Source organism: Nicotiana tabacum, chromosome 9 (genome assembly GCF_000715075.1).
Source record: "Nicotiana tabacum cultivar K326 chromosome 9, ASM71507v2, whole genome shotgun sequence".
Lineage (NCBI taxonomy): Eukaryota > Viridiplantae > Streptophyta > Magnoliopsida > Solanales > Solanaceae > Nicotiana > Nicotiana tabacum.
In genome coordinates, this window is record NC_134088.1 from 60,235,986 (window position 1) to 60,254,607 (window position 18,622).

Below are 18,622 nucleotides of genomic sequence, written 5' to 3' on the forward strand. Positions count from 1 at the left end.
AATGCTTGAAGTGTCGTCCACTACTCATGTTTTTGGTTCACCTTCTCCAAAAGAAGTAAGATTCTCTTCGTACATCCTAGAAGAAGGGAACAACATCACTGAGGTGGTCGAATAAACTTTGGCGTGATTCAGCCTTTCAAAAGAATGCCATCGCCAGTCCTACAATCCCTTCATGCAGAAAGATGATGACGTCTTGAGCAATAATTTTTTTCCAATCTCTCCTCGTGTCACTCCACAATCTGCTCTCCGTCCAAGTGATGATCCATAGTATTCTTCGTCCTCTGCGGTGGTCATACAAATGATGATGATTGAAGCTTCTACCATGGAAGAAAAACTTGCAAATTTGACAAAAGCAGTTGAAAGCCTGACAAAGTACATGAAATATTAAGATGATAAACTTTCCAAGTTGATGAATAAGGTGGAGAGTATGACGGAGGAAGAATCAAGCCAAGCACCTATGAAGCTTCCAGAAATTTAAGAGAAAGGAGAGCCCTCTGCAAAGCTAGTAACGATGACCAAAGAACTCCAAGTCTCTTCTGATGGACAGATTCATGTTGAGAAATTGAAGGACTTCATCATAAGGGCTATCAAAGATAAAATTGAGCCTTCGCCTAAATCTTTCCTTACATACGCAAAGCCGTACACACAAAGGATTGATAACTTGATGATGCCAAGCGAATATCAACCCCTAAGCTTCAACAATTTGCCGGTAAAGGGAACCCCAAGCAACATGTTACACACTTCGTCAAGACGTGCAATGATGCTGGAACTTATGATGATCACCTTGTCAAGCAGTTTGTTCGATCTCTCAAAGGAAATGCTTTCGATTGGTACACAGATCTTGAACCTGGTTCCATTGATAGTTGGGAGAAACTCGAGCAAAAATTCCTCAATCGTTTCTATAGCACGAGACGCATTATGAGCATGATTGAACTTACAAATGCCCGCCCAACGGAAGGAGGAGCCAGCTATCAAATTCATCAATCGTTGGAGAAGTTTAAGCCTCAACTACAAAGATCGTCTTAGCGAAACTTCTAGCATCGAAATGTGCATCCAAGGTATGCATTGGGGCCTTCGCTACATCTTGCAAAGAATAAAGCCTAAAACTTTTGAAGAGTTGGCCACCCGTGCACATGATATGGAATTGAGTATGGCTACACGTGGAGATCAAAGATTGTCTGTCTTTGAGACTCACAATGGAAAAGAAGTAGACGATGCCGAGAATGGAGGCAAGTATTCATCCAAAACTGAAATTGAAGAGTCTATGCATGTTGCAACGCTCCTTGACGCATGAGCCTAAACTGCACATCATGACGCTCCTTCACGCAAGAGCTTAAACTGCATGTCAAAGCGCTCCTCAACGCACGAGCCTAAACTGTAAGTTATGATGTTCCTTAACACACGAGCCTTAACTGTATGCCATGAAGCTTCTCAAATTCAAGCCAAGTCTTAAAGTTTTAAATCTCCATGAATTCGACCCAAATCTTCAAATTAAAAAGCTCTTCAAATTCGAGCAAAGTTTTTAAGTGAGAAAGCTCTTTAAATTCGAGCAAATCTTCAAATTGAAAGGCTCACAAAAATCGAGCAAAATCTTCAAATTAAAAAGCTCTTCAAATTCGAGCAAAGTTTTCAAGATGTAAAGCTCTTCAAATTTGAGCAAAGCCTTCAAGTTACAAAACTCACCAAAATCGAGCAAAGTCTTCAAAGTTGCAAAGCTCTTCAAATTCAAACAAAGTCTTCAAGATATAAAGCTCCTTAAGTTTGAGCAAACTCTTCAAGATGTAAAGCCTCCAAAATTGAGCAAAGTCTTCAAATTTTAATGCTCCTAAACATATGAGCCTAAACTGCAAGTTGTGAAGCTCCTCAGAACGTGAGCTAAATCTTCAAACCGACGCTCCTCAATACACGATCTTAAATTGCATGTTACCATGCTCCATATCCCACGACTTAAACTGTGTATTACTCCTTATTTGTACGAGTATAAATTGCATACAAAAAGGATTCACACTTTTTCTGAACTACGTTATGACTTGATCCTCTTCACAGAGGTACGTAGGGAGCTTAGAATCATAAATATTTTTTTAAAAAGAAAGGCGTGGCATGATGTGATCATCAAAATCAAACTTGGGGGAATCACATTGATTTTTTTTCAAATACAAAAGCATACATTGCAAAATGAAAGAAGACGATTCACGTCAAACTGGACAAGACATTTTATTGCCTCAATATTGTAAGATCTGATACATAAATACTAAATGCAATAGTATTGGTAAAAGGTTCGACACATGAGAAGTATTCTCCCTTGAAATACATCTAGCTACTATAGAGCCTCTTTGATGAGCTTCAAGAATACGAAAAACAAACTAAGTATGTGCCTTTGATGAATGAGCGATTTTCCTACAATGACTGCCTGAATAAAATTCTTTACAACAGATGGATCTTGGTGCATCAAGGGTCTTCTTACTCTGGTTGGGGGCATCGCTTACTTGCTTCGCATACTTACCAAGCTACAAAAAAAGGGATACCTTAATGTGTCTCGCAAGCCATAGGGAGGAGGCACTTCAAGTACGTCTCTAAGATGCAAAAGGATATTGTTCGATGTCAGATCTTGAAGGCTGAGGCACTCCATGTAACATGCCGCCACAAGCCGTGAGAAGGATGCTCCATGAACTTCTTCGCCAAGTTGCAAGAAAAAATCACACACGCCAAGGCTTGATGGATGAGAAGTGCCACACACCTCCTCACCTGCAAATGGGAGAGTGCTGATCATTTACTTCTTCGCCTGATCTAGGATAGAGAACTCGCCATGGACTTCTTCACCAAATTGCAAGAAGAGGACGCCATGTAACTCCTTCTAAGGCAGGGACGGAATGTGAGCCGTGATCATGGAGGTGGAAGACGGACACACTCGAGTGATTGTGTGTTTGCCAAAGCTCGACTGAAAAGGTGAATACACCAAACTGTTGTCCGCCAAAGCCTCGGCCGAAAATGTGAATGCGCAAAAGTTTTTCCCCTCTAATGCCACAAAGATGAGGAAGCTCCAAGCTTCGCCTCGCCAAACCTGCAAAAGAATAAGTATGCTGCCCAAAAGAAATCCTCCTGATTTCTGAGCTTGATTCAAAAAACTTATTGTGACTGGAAAAACGGGTAGTACTTCGAGTTTCATATGTGTTGTAGCTCTCGTATTCTTCTTTTCAACGGCACAAACAACTCGTGATTTGGACACTCCTATCTCGATACATGACATTTTTACCGAGATTGCACAAAGCTGTGAGGTCAGCAGGCCAAAAGCGTTGATCAAATTTAAAAGTTAATTCCATCCGATCCAGAAGGTGTTTGGAGGTGAAATTTTGATATGTTGTAGTCCTTTTATTCTAACATCAGTAGAATTAAGCGGCTTGTGATTTTAATATTCCTACAGCAAGATACTATTTTGTTGGTGAAGGCGCGCAAAGCTGAAGGAGCCAGCTGGTCAGAACTCGTCTCCTAACTTCTGACAAATATCTGGGAAGATCTATGGACAGTCTGATTTTGATTTTTATGTATGTCCTAGTTCTAGAAGTCTAATTTTCGGAACCATATACCGCTCATGATTTTGACATTTCGACACCAAGATATGAATTTTTTGGTAAAGGCACGCAAAGCTGTAAAGTCGAGCGCAACAGCATCTGAAATGAAAATTCAAAAGAATACATGAGAAGCTACAGAAGGAATTTCGCCCCAAAATTTTGGTACGTTGAAGTATTTGAAGTGTAGTTTCAAAAAGATCAAACGGCTTGTATTTATGATTCTCCTACGACAAGATATGGTTATTTTCTCCACAGATGCGCAAAGATGGCTATCCTAGACAGCTTCTGCAGCGAACGAGAAAATATTTTGGAGCCCTCGGTGCCAACATCACGAAGCTTTTGGTCCTGTTTAATTGATCGGTGTTAACGACATGGAACTTTAATTCAGCAGCAAGTACCGGTATCAATGACATGACGCTCTAATACAGATGGTGAACATTGTGACATGCACTTCTCCACCAAATCTTGAAGGATGTAATGCCCCAAAGATTATTCCGTTAAAGCCGTGAACTTCTTCATTAAGTTGCAAGAAGTCATCCATGCCAAGACTCAATGGATAGGAAGTTCCATGCACCTCTTCTCCTGCAAAAAATATAGCGTTGATCATGTAATTCTTCACGTGATTTGTCATAGAGAACTCGCTATGCTCGTCGCCAAAGCTGCAAAAAGAAAAAAAGTATGATGCCCAAACAATCCTCCTGATTTTAGCGCTTGATTCAAAATTTTCTGCGACTGTATCAACTAGGGTAAAGCTTCAAGTTTTAAGCATGTTGTAGATCTCAGAGTCTTCTTTTGAATGTCACAAACGGCTCATGATTTGGACACTTTTATCTTGAGATATGAATTTTACGGCGAGAGCGCGCAAAGCTATAAGCTGAACGGTCCAGACGTGTAAATCAATTTAAGAACTTAATTCCAGTCAATCCAGAAAGACTTTGGCTGTGAATTTATGATATGTTGCGGTCCTCTGAGTCTAGTTTCAGTAGAATTAAACGGCTTGCAATTTGGGATCTCCTACAATAAGATATGAATTGTTTTCCACAGACGCACAAAGCCGATAACTCCAGGCAATTTCTGCAACCGAAAAAAGTACGTAAATAACTGATTCTTACAAAATAAAGAAAGAAGAGAATATCAAGAAAGCAAGATGAAGCCTAAGACCTTGTTTGGGGAATCTCAACTCTCTGTATGAGTTAATAATCCAAGGAGCCTTTGGATTCACACCAAAGAAGAGGTCAAAGCTGTGATGAGAAACTTCTTGAGGAACACCTCAATTTATAGTTTTTCTAGGCGGAGTTTCCCTTGTCATATAAGAATTTTACTTCTAAGCAATAGTCAATTCCTGATTGACTAGAAGTCTTTTATGGTAAAAAATATTTTGGATAGCCACTAAGCTGAAAAGGAACCAAAAGGCATCACGTGTGGGAGTTTGTATGAATCAAGGAAAATTAGGTTTGCCTACGAAATGAGAAATTGAGAACTCCTACCAAATTTGAAAGTTTTGACTTTGTCCTATATGGTATGGATTTTGACTTAGTAATGTGAAGTAAGCCATTTAATTAAGGGAGTAATTTTCATAAATGAAAAAAGGGGAGACCAACTTTCTTGCACTCAAAATGGAACTATTAAGCTACCCAAGATTGCAGACTCCGAGCAATTCACGTGAGTTGGGTTTAAGTTGCTTGGTCTTTACATTTGATTATTACAAGATCCAGTTAAAGGGCGAATGCAACTCCTTGCAAAAGAAATGGGTGCGTGCAGCAAGTTACTTATGTATGGCATGGAACATGAGTTTAACTCTTCTTTTCTTTTTTTTCCGTACGAGGCACGCTCAAGAACTTCAAGTATACTACGAATTCATGTACCTCTTCCTAAGTAATTCGTGTTAGCTTGATTAATGTTATTCAAGTCTAGTATTTAAATAATGATTCAGAAGATCTGTCCGGGAAAAAGGGAGAAGTTCTCCAATCCACATGAGAAAGAAAATAATGTTATCTTTTACTGGTATACTTCAAGTCTCGCCTCTCATTTCAGCAAGCTTACACCCCGACAAGCCTTGAAATAGAGGGCATTTGTAGACAATTAAAATTTTACTAAATTTAAATTCATAAGAAATTTGAATTTTATCATAAATTAAATATATATTAGTCCAAATAAATATCATGGGCTAATATAATTGGGTAAATTATTTAAATCCAATTAAATTGATTTAAATAAAGGTCCAATATACCATTGGGCTAGCCCATTAGTTGGTCTTCTATCAAATAGGTCGGCCCATGTGCCTCAAGCCTAATGACCCAATAGGGTTTTCTTGGAGGCTACTCCACCCCCACACCTATATAAAGGGGTCACATGAGAAGGCTAGAAGGACAATCAAGTAAGCAGAAGGAAAGGCTAAAGAAACTCCATCCATATCTACAAATCTTTTGTTCGTGATAACCCAACACCAAATTCTGATTCGTGACGACTTTCAAATTGGTTGTGACATACTAAAAAATTCGAAATCCGTCAAGTTCAAGATCAAGTTCTCAAGCTCTTGAACCATCATTCGTGAGGAGAAGAATCAGAGGACTACGTCTCTTTAAATTTGAGATATTTTAGAGATTGTAACCCCATCTTTAAAATCGGATATAATATTTGTCGCTATATTTCTTATCTATTATTATTTTTTAGTAGCGAAATTTAGTTGTTACAACATGAAAAATATTTTTGTGTAGTTTTTATATTATAATAACAATCAAATAAGAGATGTTTGTGTATTTGGTCACCGTCTAGTTGTGGGTGGGTTGGATGAGATGTACATCTATCTGGGTTGGGCCGTTTGCCAAAGGGAATTCACTAAATACTGAATGGCACTTTCAGCCATCGCCACTGTGACTCGTCACTATGGTCTCTGCTCACCACCCTCATTTTCTTCTTCTCCTTTGATTCACATTACGCGTACCAGAAAACTAGTCACCAGAATGTCTTCCTTTAAACCCAACTCACCGCCACCGCAAAACCAACCTTCGACTGAGAACAATCTCACGGCACCCTATGGCTCTTGGAAGTCACCCATCACTGCTGACATCGTCTCTGGCTCCAGCAAACGCTTCGGTGGCTTTGCAGTCGATTCAGTTGGTCATCTTTTCTGGCTAGAATCACGCCCTACAGAGTCCGGGTATATATCGTACTCAATTTTCGTTTGACTGTGGGTTTTATGTGAAGTTTGATTGTTTAATTATTACAATAAAGTTTGATTGTTTAATTATTACAATAACAATAACTCCAAACAAGTTGGTGTCGTGGTCGTTGACCATATTTCTCCATTTAAATTCACCTCAGGCAGAGTTTTTGCTTTTTGTGAGTTCAAAATTTGAATATGGAACTCATGTTTGTGTATTTGTGTTTATACCCCATAAAAAGATTGTGATATTTTCTTGTAAAGTTTGAATTTTTTTTCTTGGGCATTCATAACTTTCATACTGACTCATGTTTAAATCCCAAAAAACCAATAATTAATGTGATATTTTCTTGTGGGTTGTCGAGTTTATGAATTTACATTCTAAGGCATTCATAATCTGAAAGTCAAACTTATGTTTAGTGTCTTCTCGTTTAAACTTTCAACCCAAGAACCCTAAACTTTCTTGTGTTCTTTTATGTGGTTTGCATGTTGATATCTTATGCATTCTTAGTTTGCATATGAAACTCATGTTTACTGTTTAGTGTTTAAACCCCAAAGCCCATGATGATTTGTGATATTCATAAATTATATTTTTTGAGGATTTTTATGTAAAGTTTGATTTCTGATTGTATGCACTCATAATTGCATATGATGTTCCACACTAACAACACAAAGGGGTGGGTTGAGATAGAGGAGATCCCTTCATCCTTACCAGAGCTCTCAGGTTCGAGCCTGGGAAAGAAGAAATCAATGGTGGGGAGCCTTCCCCTTTATTGGGTCTATGTGGCGCGAATCCGAATTAATCGGACTAGTGGGTTCCAGATATCGGATGGTTAAACCAAAAGAAAATTGCATATGAAACTCATGTTTACTGTCTTTATGTTCAAACCAAATAGATTATGAAACTTTCTCTTGAGTTTTAATGTCAAGTTTGAATTTTTTATTATTATGCATTCTTGATTTGCATATGAAATTCATGTTTATTGTCTTCGCGCTTAAATCCAAAAACATAGAGCTTGTGATATTTTCTTGAGGGATTTTATGTAGAGTTTGAAACCTTAGTCTTATGCTCTCATAAGTTGCATTTGAAACTTATGTTTACTTTACTGTCATCATATTTAAACCCAAAACCCGTAAAGATTGTGATATTTTCTTGTGTTTATGTAAAGTTCGATATTTTGATTGTTCTGTGATCATAATTTGCATATGAAACTCATGTTTTGTCTTTGTGTCTAAACCCCAAAACCATAAAGTTTGTGACATTTTTCTTGTGGGTTCTGTGTGAATTTTGAGTTTTTCATTGTTATGATTCAGACGAGCGGTTATTGTGAAGGAACCAGGGAAACCAGGGGAAGACCCCGTAGATTTAACGCCTACGGATTTTGCTGTGAGGACGTTGGCTCAGGAGTATGGTGGTGGTGATTTTTATATATCAGGAGACTCTTTAATCTTCTCTAATTACAAGGATCAGAGACTTTATATACAGTCCATTTCGTCCACAGGTCTTTGCTGTTTTCCTTTGTTTTCTATGTCATCAAATGCAGTTGAATACGATTGTTTCCAATTCTTACCATTTTATATTATATTTAACATAAGCTTCAATGGAGATACAATTATGTTTATGTGCATATTTCGTTTGATTATTGACGGCTTGTTTACAAATTTCACCTATTATATCTGTCCATTTTAATGGTGATTATTAAATTTAGATAACCACAAAAAAAGGAAGAAAAAGAAACTCTCACAGGTAGTAAGTTGGTTCGTATTAATTTTGAAAATTTGAAGCTTTTTCATTTTAGCATATAGTTCATCATATTCACTATCACTATTCTCTTGGATGTTTCTCTTTAATTTGATCCCTGTTATTTTGGTACTAGATTCTGCTCCATTGCCACTCACTCCAGATTATGGTGGACAAAGTGTATGCTATGCTGATGGAGTGTTTGACTCTCGATTTAACCGTTATGTCACAGTGAGAGAAGGTTGGTTCTCAATATTCTTTATCCTTTTAAACTTTGCTTGATTCTCTAAATAATTTTATCCAAATCTTTGCTCCTTCTGTAGATCAACGTGAAAGTGGTATTAATGCGATTACCACAATTGTATCTGTCAATCTGAGCAATAACAACGCTCAAGGTGAGAATTTTGTCGGTGTCAGTTTATCATGATTCAATTTAAATTTGCCCTTGCTTAGATTGTTTTCTGTGTGAAGGCGAGCTAGAAAAGGCCAAAGAATGTTTATACACTGTGAAGGGATATTTCAATGTTTTCATATGGCCCCTTCCCTACCCTGGGCCAGATTTGTTGAACTGTACATGTGAATGGAATAGATAATCTTAGAGCCCGTTTGGACATAAGCATTTTTTCATTTTTTTCGAAAAATTTTCGTTGTTTTTTAAAATTATTGTTTGGCCATAAAATTTTCAATTTTCACTTGAAGATGAATTTTGGAATTTTTCGAAATTTTGAAAAGCTACAAAAAGCTTTTTTTCAAAATTTTCACTCAGTCACTCACAAAAATTCAAAAACAACCCAAAATTATATTTATGTCCAAACACAACTCTAATTTTCAAATACCATTTTACTTGAAAAACATTTCACTTTTTTTTTGGAATTTTACAATTCTTATGTCCAAACGCCCACTTAATATATTTCCGCTTGTCTGGCACATAAATGCAGAACCAAGGCTATTAGTTGGGGGCAATGACTTCTATGCTTCTCCTCGAATCGACCCCAAAGGGGAACGTATGGCATGGATTGAATGGGGTCACCCAAATATGCCATGGGACAGATCAGAGCTTTGGGTTGGCTATATATCAAACAATGGGTATGCCCCTAATAAATCTCTTGCTCTTTCTCATATACACGTGCATATACATGCACACATACACACAAACACAGATATACCTGCACAACCATAAGACACACTTCCACTCCTACCAACAAGGAGACACATTCACCTTGAGATGACATCCTGTTCATGCCTGTATAATTTATCACCATTTGCCAAATACAACAAAACAACTATGCCTCAGTCCCAAACAAGTTGAGGTCAGCGATATGAATCCTTTCATTTAGCTCAACTCATATCATCATCATTACCAAAATAAAATAAAAGTGCAAGTGAAAAAAAATATAATAATAATAGTGGAAATTTTTTACCAAGTCTAAAACTTGTTCGCAACTAGTAGGTATCACCTATATGGATTTTTCTCTTCCATTGGGCTTTATTTTTTGCTAAGTCTGCATTAATGCCAATGATTTGTGGATCTTTCGAGACAACTTCCTTCTATGCGAACCATTTGCCAAACTAACAAAAAATGAGTGCTGGTATATGAGGAACATCACTGCTTTTCTTCGACTTTCCCCTAGGGATGTGCAGAAACGCATTTGTGTTGCTGGCGGTGATCCTATTCTTGTGGAGTCTCCAACTGAACCCCGATGGTCTTCTCAAGGTATGCTTGAAGAAATTGCCAGCATATGCATAGTATAATTTTTACTTTATCCTTTTATGTTTCCAGATTAGTCTCGATAGAGAAATATTAGAAATCAGTTCCTGTGCTTGAGTGACTATTATTGGCCTTTGGTAACATAAATTGGAATTTGAGTCCTTTATATCTGAAAATGGGGCTTGGAGGGTCAAGCCTTTTGTTGTGGGAGAGACTGGGGCAAGTCCTGGACACTGAAGCATTGGAGAAGTTGGGGCAAGTCTTGGACACTGAAGCATAACTTATAACAAAGCGATCCAACCAATTTGGGGATGTTCCTGTTTATGTACACTCTGCAATTTGGACTAACTAAAGTTCTTCTTCAACAAACAAAGGAATGACTCTTCATTTTGTACAATTTTGGAAATGTTATTAGCTTTTAACTAATTCTTCATCTCATTTATCCAAGAAAGGTTGTAGAAAAAATGGTGTGTACTGTTGATCGATTTACAGTTAGAGCTAGTATTCTTTAGTATTTCTTATTCGCCTGCAAAAAGCTTCAGCAGTTTGATAATTGAGCCATGTTCTTTTGCTTTAAACAAGTACTCCCTCTGTTTCAAAAAGATTGTATTCGTTTGACTTGGCACAAACTTTAATAAGAAGAGAAGACTTTTGAGATATGTGGTCTTAAATAAGCCGTAGCATTTGTGTGGCTGTAAAGCTTTTGAAACTTGTGGTCTGAAACCTGTCACATCACTTGTGTGGCTATAAATGCTTCTTATTAAGGAAATGTTGAAAGGTGCTAATCTTATTGAAACAGATTAATATGGAAATTGTGCCAATCTTTTTGAAACAGAGGGAGTATTTAAATAAGCTTGCATTTTAGCTTGAGAGAACAAAGTAGACGACTCCACTGAGTTGGAACAATTTCTCCTGTTTTCCCAGTAAAATATAGTTCCCAACTTTTCTTTACTCAGTTTCTTTCACCTCCTCTATTGCTGCTCTCCGCCACTTCTCACAATGTTGAAAGGCTTTATTTTTCCTAATGCTGAACATTTTTCAAAAGCCTTAGCGGTCGTTTGGTACGCGGGATAAGGTGGGATAAGATGAGATAAAGTATGGTACTAAATTTATACCATGTTTGGTTGATGGTATAAATTTATCTCGGTATAATTTTGGGATAAAATTATACCGTCAACCAAACATGGTATAAGCTTAGTCCCAGACTTGATCCTGGATATCTCATCTTATCCCACCTTATCCCATCAAACTTGTTCCCACCTCTCAGGTGGGATAAATTAGTCTAGAGATATAATCCCAGGACTATAATCCGGGGATAATTTAGTCCGCGTACCAAACGACCTCTTAGTGTTTGCTTACTCGAACTGCTTCATACTTCGGCTGAGCATAAGCCAAAGTATGCCCAGAAATCCTATATTTTGCTCAATTTCACGTTGAAGTATCTCAATAATAGAAGAGGGGGCTTTCCTAAAAGCCATACAGCAGTAAAGCAGTAAATTCTGGAGGCCTAATTAGCCAACCTCTTTTCTGCCCAACTTCTCATCCTGTTATCTCATATTCACCAGAAATTGTGTAAGGAAATATGAGATTCTAAATTTATCTAAAAAAAATTATGAGATTCTAAATACTTGGTGGTTTCTGTCAACTTTGAGTAATTATAGATAGATATATGAAATATGATATAGATCTTCTATGTTACCTTACCTGATAAAAACAATGATGTAGATCGTGCAAAAAATTGTTATCTATTGTTTGTTTTTCCTTTTCAATCTTTAGTGAATAAATTGCCAACATATGCATTATATAAACCTTAAATTATCCTTTTCTGTTTCCAGAATTAGTCTCGATTGAGAAATATTATAAATCAGTTCTAATAAAAATCAGTTCTATTAAAAATGAGAGATCTATGCATGATTATCTGATATATGCTTCAACCTCAATTTCTCTATAAGGATTGTTTTTCCTTTTCAACTTTTACTCCACCAACTATTTTGGCTCTCAACTCTCACGAGTCGATATGTTTATGCATGCCTAAATGTCGATAAATATGTTGTTTCTTAACTATTTTTCTTCTTTTTAAAATGCTTTTTAATATCTTGTATCGATTTTACTACTTTATTAACAGAGATTTTAAATTTATTTGGTTTCAGCAGGCCACACCACAGAGATATCATTTTGAAATTTCACTTTCTCAAAGATATGTAGTTTACAACTTATATCAAATGCTAGAAAGATGTTGAAATGTTTGGTGATGCAAATTATTGCTCCTTTGAAGGGGTTCCTAGTTTAAAATAGATGTACTCTGATAATACCGAGTTCAATATGCCGTAGTATTCAACTGTAAGATTATGATTCCTACGATGTGATTTGGATTGTTTTATATGTTGTTTCATGATTAACTCTAGGCTTACAATATGCTAAGACTGGTTTCTTAACATGTTCCTTGCATTGCTTTGCTATGCTTGGGGTGCAGGAGAACTATTCTTTGTAACTGACAGGAAAAGTGGGTTTTGGAATATCTACAAATGGGTAAGTCCTCATCTCATGTGATGTCATACTGATTAAATATTTTGCCATCTGTTGTATATTTATTATACTAGTCTTAGGGTACGCGCGTGTTCCCCATGTCAATAAGTAAATAATATTTAAAAATCACATAATAAAAATAAAAATAAAATGTATAACTTTCTAAAAATATATATGTTGATCCCAAATCTATATCTTTTTTTATGTCGCCGGCTTACTACTACGGTAGAAAATTACCGATAATTGACTTTGAGTAACTTATGATATTATTTTTTTTTAAAAAGATTAAACTTATGTGTATACTTACAATGAATAAACATATTATAATGTGATCACATTTCATTTCAAAACGTTTTTTGTGCGGATATAGACCTTAAATCAAATTCCATTCAAAATTATCAGTCTAATTTCAGTTAAATTTTTGTTGATTTTAAAGTTCTAAATATTAGGCAAATTCTTCAATACAAATATGTAAAAAAATTAAATGTAGACTTATTTTTGAAGAAATAATTTAATTTTTAATAGGTATAAAAGTTAATATTTCGATCAACTTTAATTATGTGACAATTAACTGTATATAACTCATTCTACAAACTTTTAGGTTGTTAGATGTGTTAAATATTTATGTTTTTTTGTTATATTTAATTTTTTGATAAGTTTTTAGATAGAATTATTTTCTAGAACATCAACATTTATTTTTATTCTTTGTGAACATTTATTTTAACAAAAAAAAATGCTCGTTGTTTAGGGTTCATGATATATTTGGATTTGTTAGTATCTAGAGGAAGAAACTGCTCATAATTATGAAGTTAATTATGTCTATCTAACATGTGGGATTTTTTTTTTTTTAAGAATTAAGATTATTTATGCTATGTCGTGATGTTTTAGAAGACTTTTTAGGGTTTATGGAGGGAAAAGTTTCACGCTATAGGATAGTAGGGATTGGAAGTTTGCATAGGAATCCTAGCGAGAACACACTTAAAATAGGTTATCCCTTGTGTCCTAAAAAAAATAGTTTTCCTAATAAATATACAAGTTTAGTCCTAAATATTAGGAAAATAAATAAATGTCTATTCCTAAGTATTAAGAAAATAATTTAAATGACTATATTGTCTAGCGTAAACTCTATTTTAGAAGGGTAAAAAAGGCGAACGATATTTCGCTAAGGGCCGTCGTGCTTTTAATATAGTATATATATACATCTTCTGTTGTGCCTAATGTCTCAAGGTGAACTTCTTATATCTATCTTCTGTCTTGTCTAGTGGCTGAACTTGAACTTCTTTTCTGGGGTATGATTGGAACTAGCTGCTTAAACACTTTCTTAATAATGATCTCATCTTCTTTGAGTTCTAAGCCTAAACATGTTTACTTTTTCTCTTTACTTCCATCTGACCCTAGTGTTTTTGACTTGTTAAAGTTGTGGATACTTGGCAGATGTTGCATTCTCGCATTGAATTCCATGGCATTACAAACTGTAGGGAACCTTCAGTCTGGCCCTTTATTAACCACATTCTTGTTAGAGAAGTTGTGAAGTCGCATTAATAAAACATTGAAATGGTTAAAACTCTGATGTTTTCAGGTTTAAGCTTTTTCATTTAACTAGATTCTGCAGTTTTAAGAATATAAAAGATATGATTTCTAAATTGTCCACCAACTCTACCTTAGTCCTTATCATTTAGCTTTTAACAGAAATTACCTTAATCTCCACATAAATGTGTCACTTTCAATTCCTCCTTTGAACCACCAATTTAGATGGAAAATGTAAAGCATGTTACTTGTACATGGCTTTTTGCATGATAAAAATGAGAGAGAAATCACCTTACCCTTTCCATGCTAATCTTAATCCCACTTTAGGGACCCCATATGCCAAAAGGTTAATCCAAAGTGATGCAATACAGAGTGAAAGTGAAAAAGAAACACAATCTTTGCTTATTTCAATACCTGCACAGCTTGCCTGTCAATTTTCATGTTATTTTATGGTGCTGGATATTGGCTCTGGAATACGTATCAAAGATTCACCATTTATGTGGAAAAACAATGAAATTATCTGTGACACTTTCTTGTTACTGTCTTTGGCGTCGAGCTTGTGCTTGTACTTGAGACAGTAGACTTGATTGGCCTGTTTTATTTTTTTGACAGGTAGAATCTTATAACGAGGTGTTACCAGTTTACTCCCTCGATGCTGAGTTTACAAGACCCTTATGGATATTTGGGATGAAGTCTTATGACTTTCTTGAGTACCACAGCCAAAATACTTTAATTGCCTGCAGTTACAGGTCAAGCTGATAAGTAGTTTGCTATTTTAAATTTTTGTTGTGTATCATGATATTTGAAACTTTTAATGCTTTTATGCTGATTGCTTTGGTGACAAAGGAGTTCTTTATATGGTGTCTCGCTTCCCCCTTTCTCCTGACTCAGGGAAAGAGAACTGTTCTGGAGGAAAATTGATGTAGTTTATCTTATCTAGTTAGAAAAAATATGTGCAGGGAGAATGGGAAGTCATATCTCGGAGTTCTGGATGTTACCCAGGGCAAAATATCAGTGCTTGACATTCCTTTCACAGATATAAACAACATTGTAAGATCTTACTAGCATAAGATGTAGTTGCTGCATTTAATATCCTTTATGGGTTTTTACTCTTGCGCTGGTCTTGATAAATACCCTTATCAACCTAAACAGACTTCTGGGGTTCATAGCTTGTATGTGGAAGGATCATCTGCTGTTCATCCATCGTCAATAGCTAAGGTTCTGCCCTCCAATCTTCTACTCAAAATTTAGACAGACCTTCTGGTTGCTTGAAATTTTAAAAACAGTATTTAAATATCTGTTCCAGATCATTCCTTTAGCATTTTTTCTGTTATTTTTGCAGATTACTTTGGATGATCAGAGAACAAAAGTAATTGATTTCAAGATTATGTGGTCGTCATCATCTATTAGTGAGATGTATACGTCGTACTACAGTTGGCCGGAGTTGATGAAGTTCCCAACAGATATCCCGGGTCAAAGTGCATATGCATACTTTTATCCACCGACAAACCCCAACTATCAAGCCAGTCACGGAGAAAAACCTCCATTGCTCATGCGAAGTCATGGTTATTTTTCCCCTCATTAGAACTGCTTATGCTCGATAGCTTATCTTTGTTAAAAAACTGAGATTAGTTGGTTTCTGTATGAGATGTGAATGTTTATTTTACGATGATACAGGAGGTCCTACAGCTGAAGCACGGGGATGCTTAAATCTTAGTGTTCAATATTGGACCAGTCGTGGTTGGGCATATGTGGATGTGAATTATGGTGGAAGCACTGGTACTCCAATGGCCCTTTGACTCCTTCCATCTTTGTCTTGCTATTCTTTCTATACTGTTTCTTGAGTAGGGGACTATTTTGAGAGTTTCAACTTTTTGAGGGAACATCGTTTCCTGCTTTTATTGACTGATAATCAGAACTTTATAGATATGTATAAAGGAAAATATACGAAATAAAAGAATTCAGTACTTTATATTGGTAGAAAAAGCAGAGAAAGCGGCCAAAGGATCAGGATGGAGTAGAACAAAGTGGTAGACTAGTTAGCTACTATTAAGTCGGTTAATATTCTCTTGTCTTTGGCTCATATGAAGGTTATGGCAGAGAATATCGAGAGAGACTGTTGGGAAAATGGGGAATTGTGGATGTCAACGACTGTTGCAATTGTACCAAGTTTTTGGTAACATCAGTACTAATTCTCTTATATTCCTTTAATGCTGCTATAGATTTTGTAAGTCATGGTAAATTAGTTTGTTCGTTCAGGTTGACAGTGGAAGGGTTGACGGTGAAAGACTTTGTATTACAGGGAGTTCAGCTGGTGGTTATACAACATTAGCTGCACTAGCATTTAAAGATGTTTTCAAGGCTGGAGCTTCCTTGTATGGTGTGAGTGAATCAAAAAGTTTGTTTTTGATAAGTAATATTGTATTCACATATCTTGTGTGCTCTTGCACTTGCAACCTTAAACTGATCATAAAAATATGATACTTTAAGTTAAGGTTAGTGCCTTTATGTGGTATTCTGTTATCTTAGATGATGATCTTTGTGTGGAAAAGCATGTGATTGATTAATTAGACACACGGATCAGGCATCAGTTTGGTTCATATGTCTACTTGTATAACTCAAAGCTCCTCAAGTATCAAATCCATTTTTTTAGTTTCAGTGCTTTATGCCCTCATCTTTTGTTAATCAGATTGGTGATCTGCAATTGCTGAGAGCAGAAACTCACAAGTTCGAATCTCACTATATTGACAATCTAGTTGGTAATAACCAAATCGATAAATGTTGACAATACATTTGCTTAAAGTCTTTCCCCTGATCTATGTTGATCTATATGTGTTGAGCCTTTTTTAATCATTGCAGGGGATGAGAAGGCATATTTTGAGAGGTCGCCAATCAATTTCGTAAATCGCTTTTCCAGTCCCATTATTTTATTTCAAGGACTGGAGGACAAGGCAAGCACAGCTTTCCCCTTTTAATGTCATAATTCTCCTGTCTGTGTCATTTTTTTATTGAAGAATTATCTACATAAATCTTTCCCCCCAATTTTCTGTTCCCCATATATTTGACAATCCTCCTTTAGTCGTGGGCGAACTCGCTCTCTCATATTTACGCTTTCTTTGGATATACTTCTGTATTTTATGCATGGAGTTGGTCTAGTAAACATGTCAGAAAGAGTACGTGCTTAAACCTTTTATTCATGTTCATTGAGACTAAGTAAGCATGTATCCGGAAAAATTGTTTTGATGCAATAGCATTCACTTGATAAATGGAGCTTGCACCGAACTCTGGTGCATGGTTTTTTTGCCTTGTCCATCATAAGTGTTGGATATTTGGCTAGTATAGTTGCATCTTTAAAACAGCTAAAAAGTATTGCCTCTCTTTAAACAACATGATGATGGGAAGGAGAGTAATCAAGCAATCACCTCTGTTTGTAATGACTGTTGCTTGTTGGTAGAATTAAGTTTTTAGCTCCTGTTGCAGGTCGTTTCCCCTGATCAAGCACGCAAAATCTACCAGGCATTGAAGGAGAAAGGGTTGCCTGTTGCACTTGTTGAATATGAAGGAGAACAGCATGGTTTCCGTAGGGTATGCATCATTTTCCAGACTTGGGGATATATTTGTCTGTCCGCCTTGGAGGAATTTAGCTGATTTCTTTCGTCATATGCAGGCTGAAAATATTAAATTCACCCTTGAACAACAAATGGTGTTCTTTGCGCGTTTAGTGGGACATTTTGAAGTAGCAGATGAAATTACTCCTGTCAAAATTGATAATTTTGATTGAGGTATACGACTCCTGAATGGTCTGTACCATAGAGTTGTTCAATACAATTGCCATAACTAAGGAAAAAGTTGATGACGGAGAGAGAGAAGCAGCCGTTTGATTTAATTATAGGTTATACTTTTAGGGAAACATTTTTGTTTAATAACATCATCAAGATTTGCTGATCAAAGAAACTAGAACATCGTCAAGCGCACAGAACACTTGGAGTTTGCTCTTGACAGATTGCTTAATGTGGCAGTAAGCCTTCAGGGAGAAGAATTGTGACCCACCCCACCCACCCTATGGGTTTGGCTGTGGATTGCTGGATGTATTTTCTCTTTTCTGAGTGAGTCTTCTTCTTCTCTCTTTAGCTTTGATACCACGTGAAATGAGAAATCTTATTGAATTGGTTAGAAGCCTAATCCCAGAAGCCTCCTATAAAAAATTGTACACAACATAAAATGTGGATAAGTTTCTTAGTGATCGGGTTCTTATAACAGCTGTGAAATTCTTAACGAAAGATTTGATAACAACTAGTCTGAGACTTTTAAAAAAGTAACTCACGTTTCTGCATTTCTAGTCGAGTGGATAATATGGAAGACGGATCGTAAGTGGAACAATAAGGGAT

At 36.3% G+C, this 18,622-nt stretch overlaps 1 protein-coding gene across 4 annotated transcripts; it reads left to right on the forward strand.

Annotated features, from left to right (window-relative positions):
* Positions 1-6,336: 6,336 nt before the first annotated feature.
* LOC107766093 (dipeptidyl-peptidase 5) lies at positions 6,337-18,413 on the forward strand. 4 transcript variants are annotated; one of them, XM_016584819.2, is made up of 18 exons: positions 6,337-6,729; positions 8,047-8,234; positions 8,610-8,714; positions 8,797-8,868; positions 9,412-9,559; positions 10,105-10,187; positions 12,655-12,710; positions 14,847-14,983; positions 15,194-15,284; positions 15,387-15,452; positions 15,577-15,799; positions 15,912-16,013; positions 16,325-16,410; positions 16,494-16,616; positions 16,924-16,993; positions 17,094-17,185; positions 17,715-17,819; positions 17,902-18,413. In XM_016584819.2, the coding sequence occupies exons 1-18, from the start codon at positions 6,419-6,421 to the stop codon at positions 18,013-18,015; spliced, it is 2,172 nt and encodes a 723-aa protein (XP_016440305.1). In that variant the 5' UTR covers positions 6,337-6,418; the 3' UTR covers positions 18,016-18,413. The 4 variants fall into 4 exon arrangements, 2 of the variants coding, with proteins under 2 accessions (XP_016440305.1, XP_075077802.1); XR_012694883.1 differs by lacking the exon at positions 16,924-16,993 and having other exon boundaries at positions 6,340-6,729; XR_001643588.2 differs by lacking the exons at positions 17,715-17,819; positions 17,902-18,413 and having other exon boundaries at positions 6,340-6,729; positions 16,325-16,461; positions 16,537-16,616; positions 17,094-17,163.
* Positions 18,414-18,622: the final 209 nt, after the last annotated feature.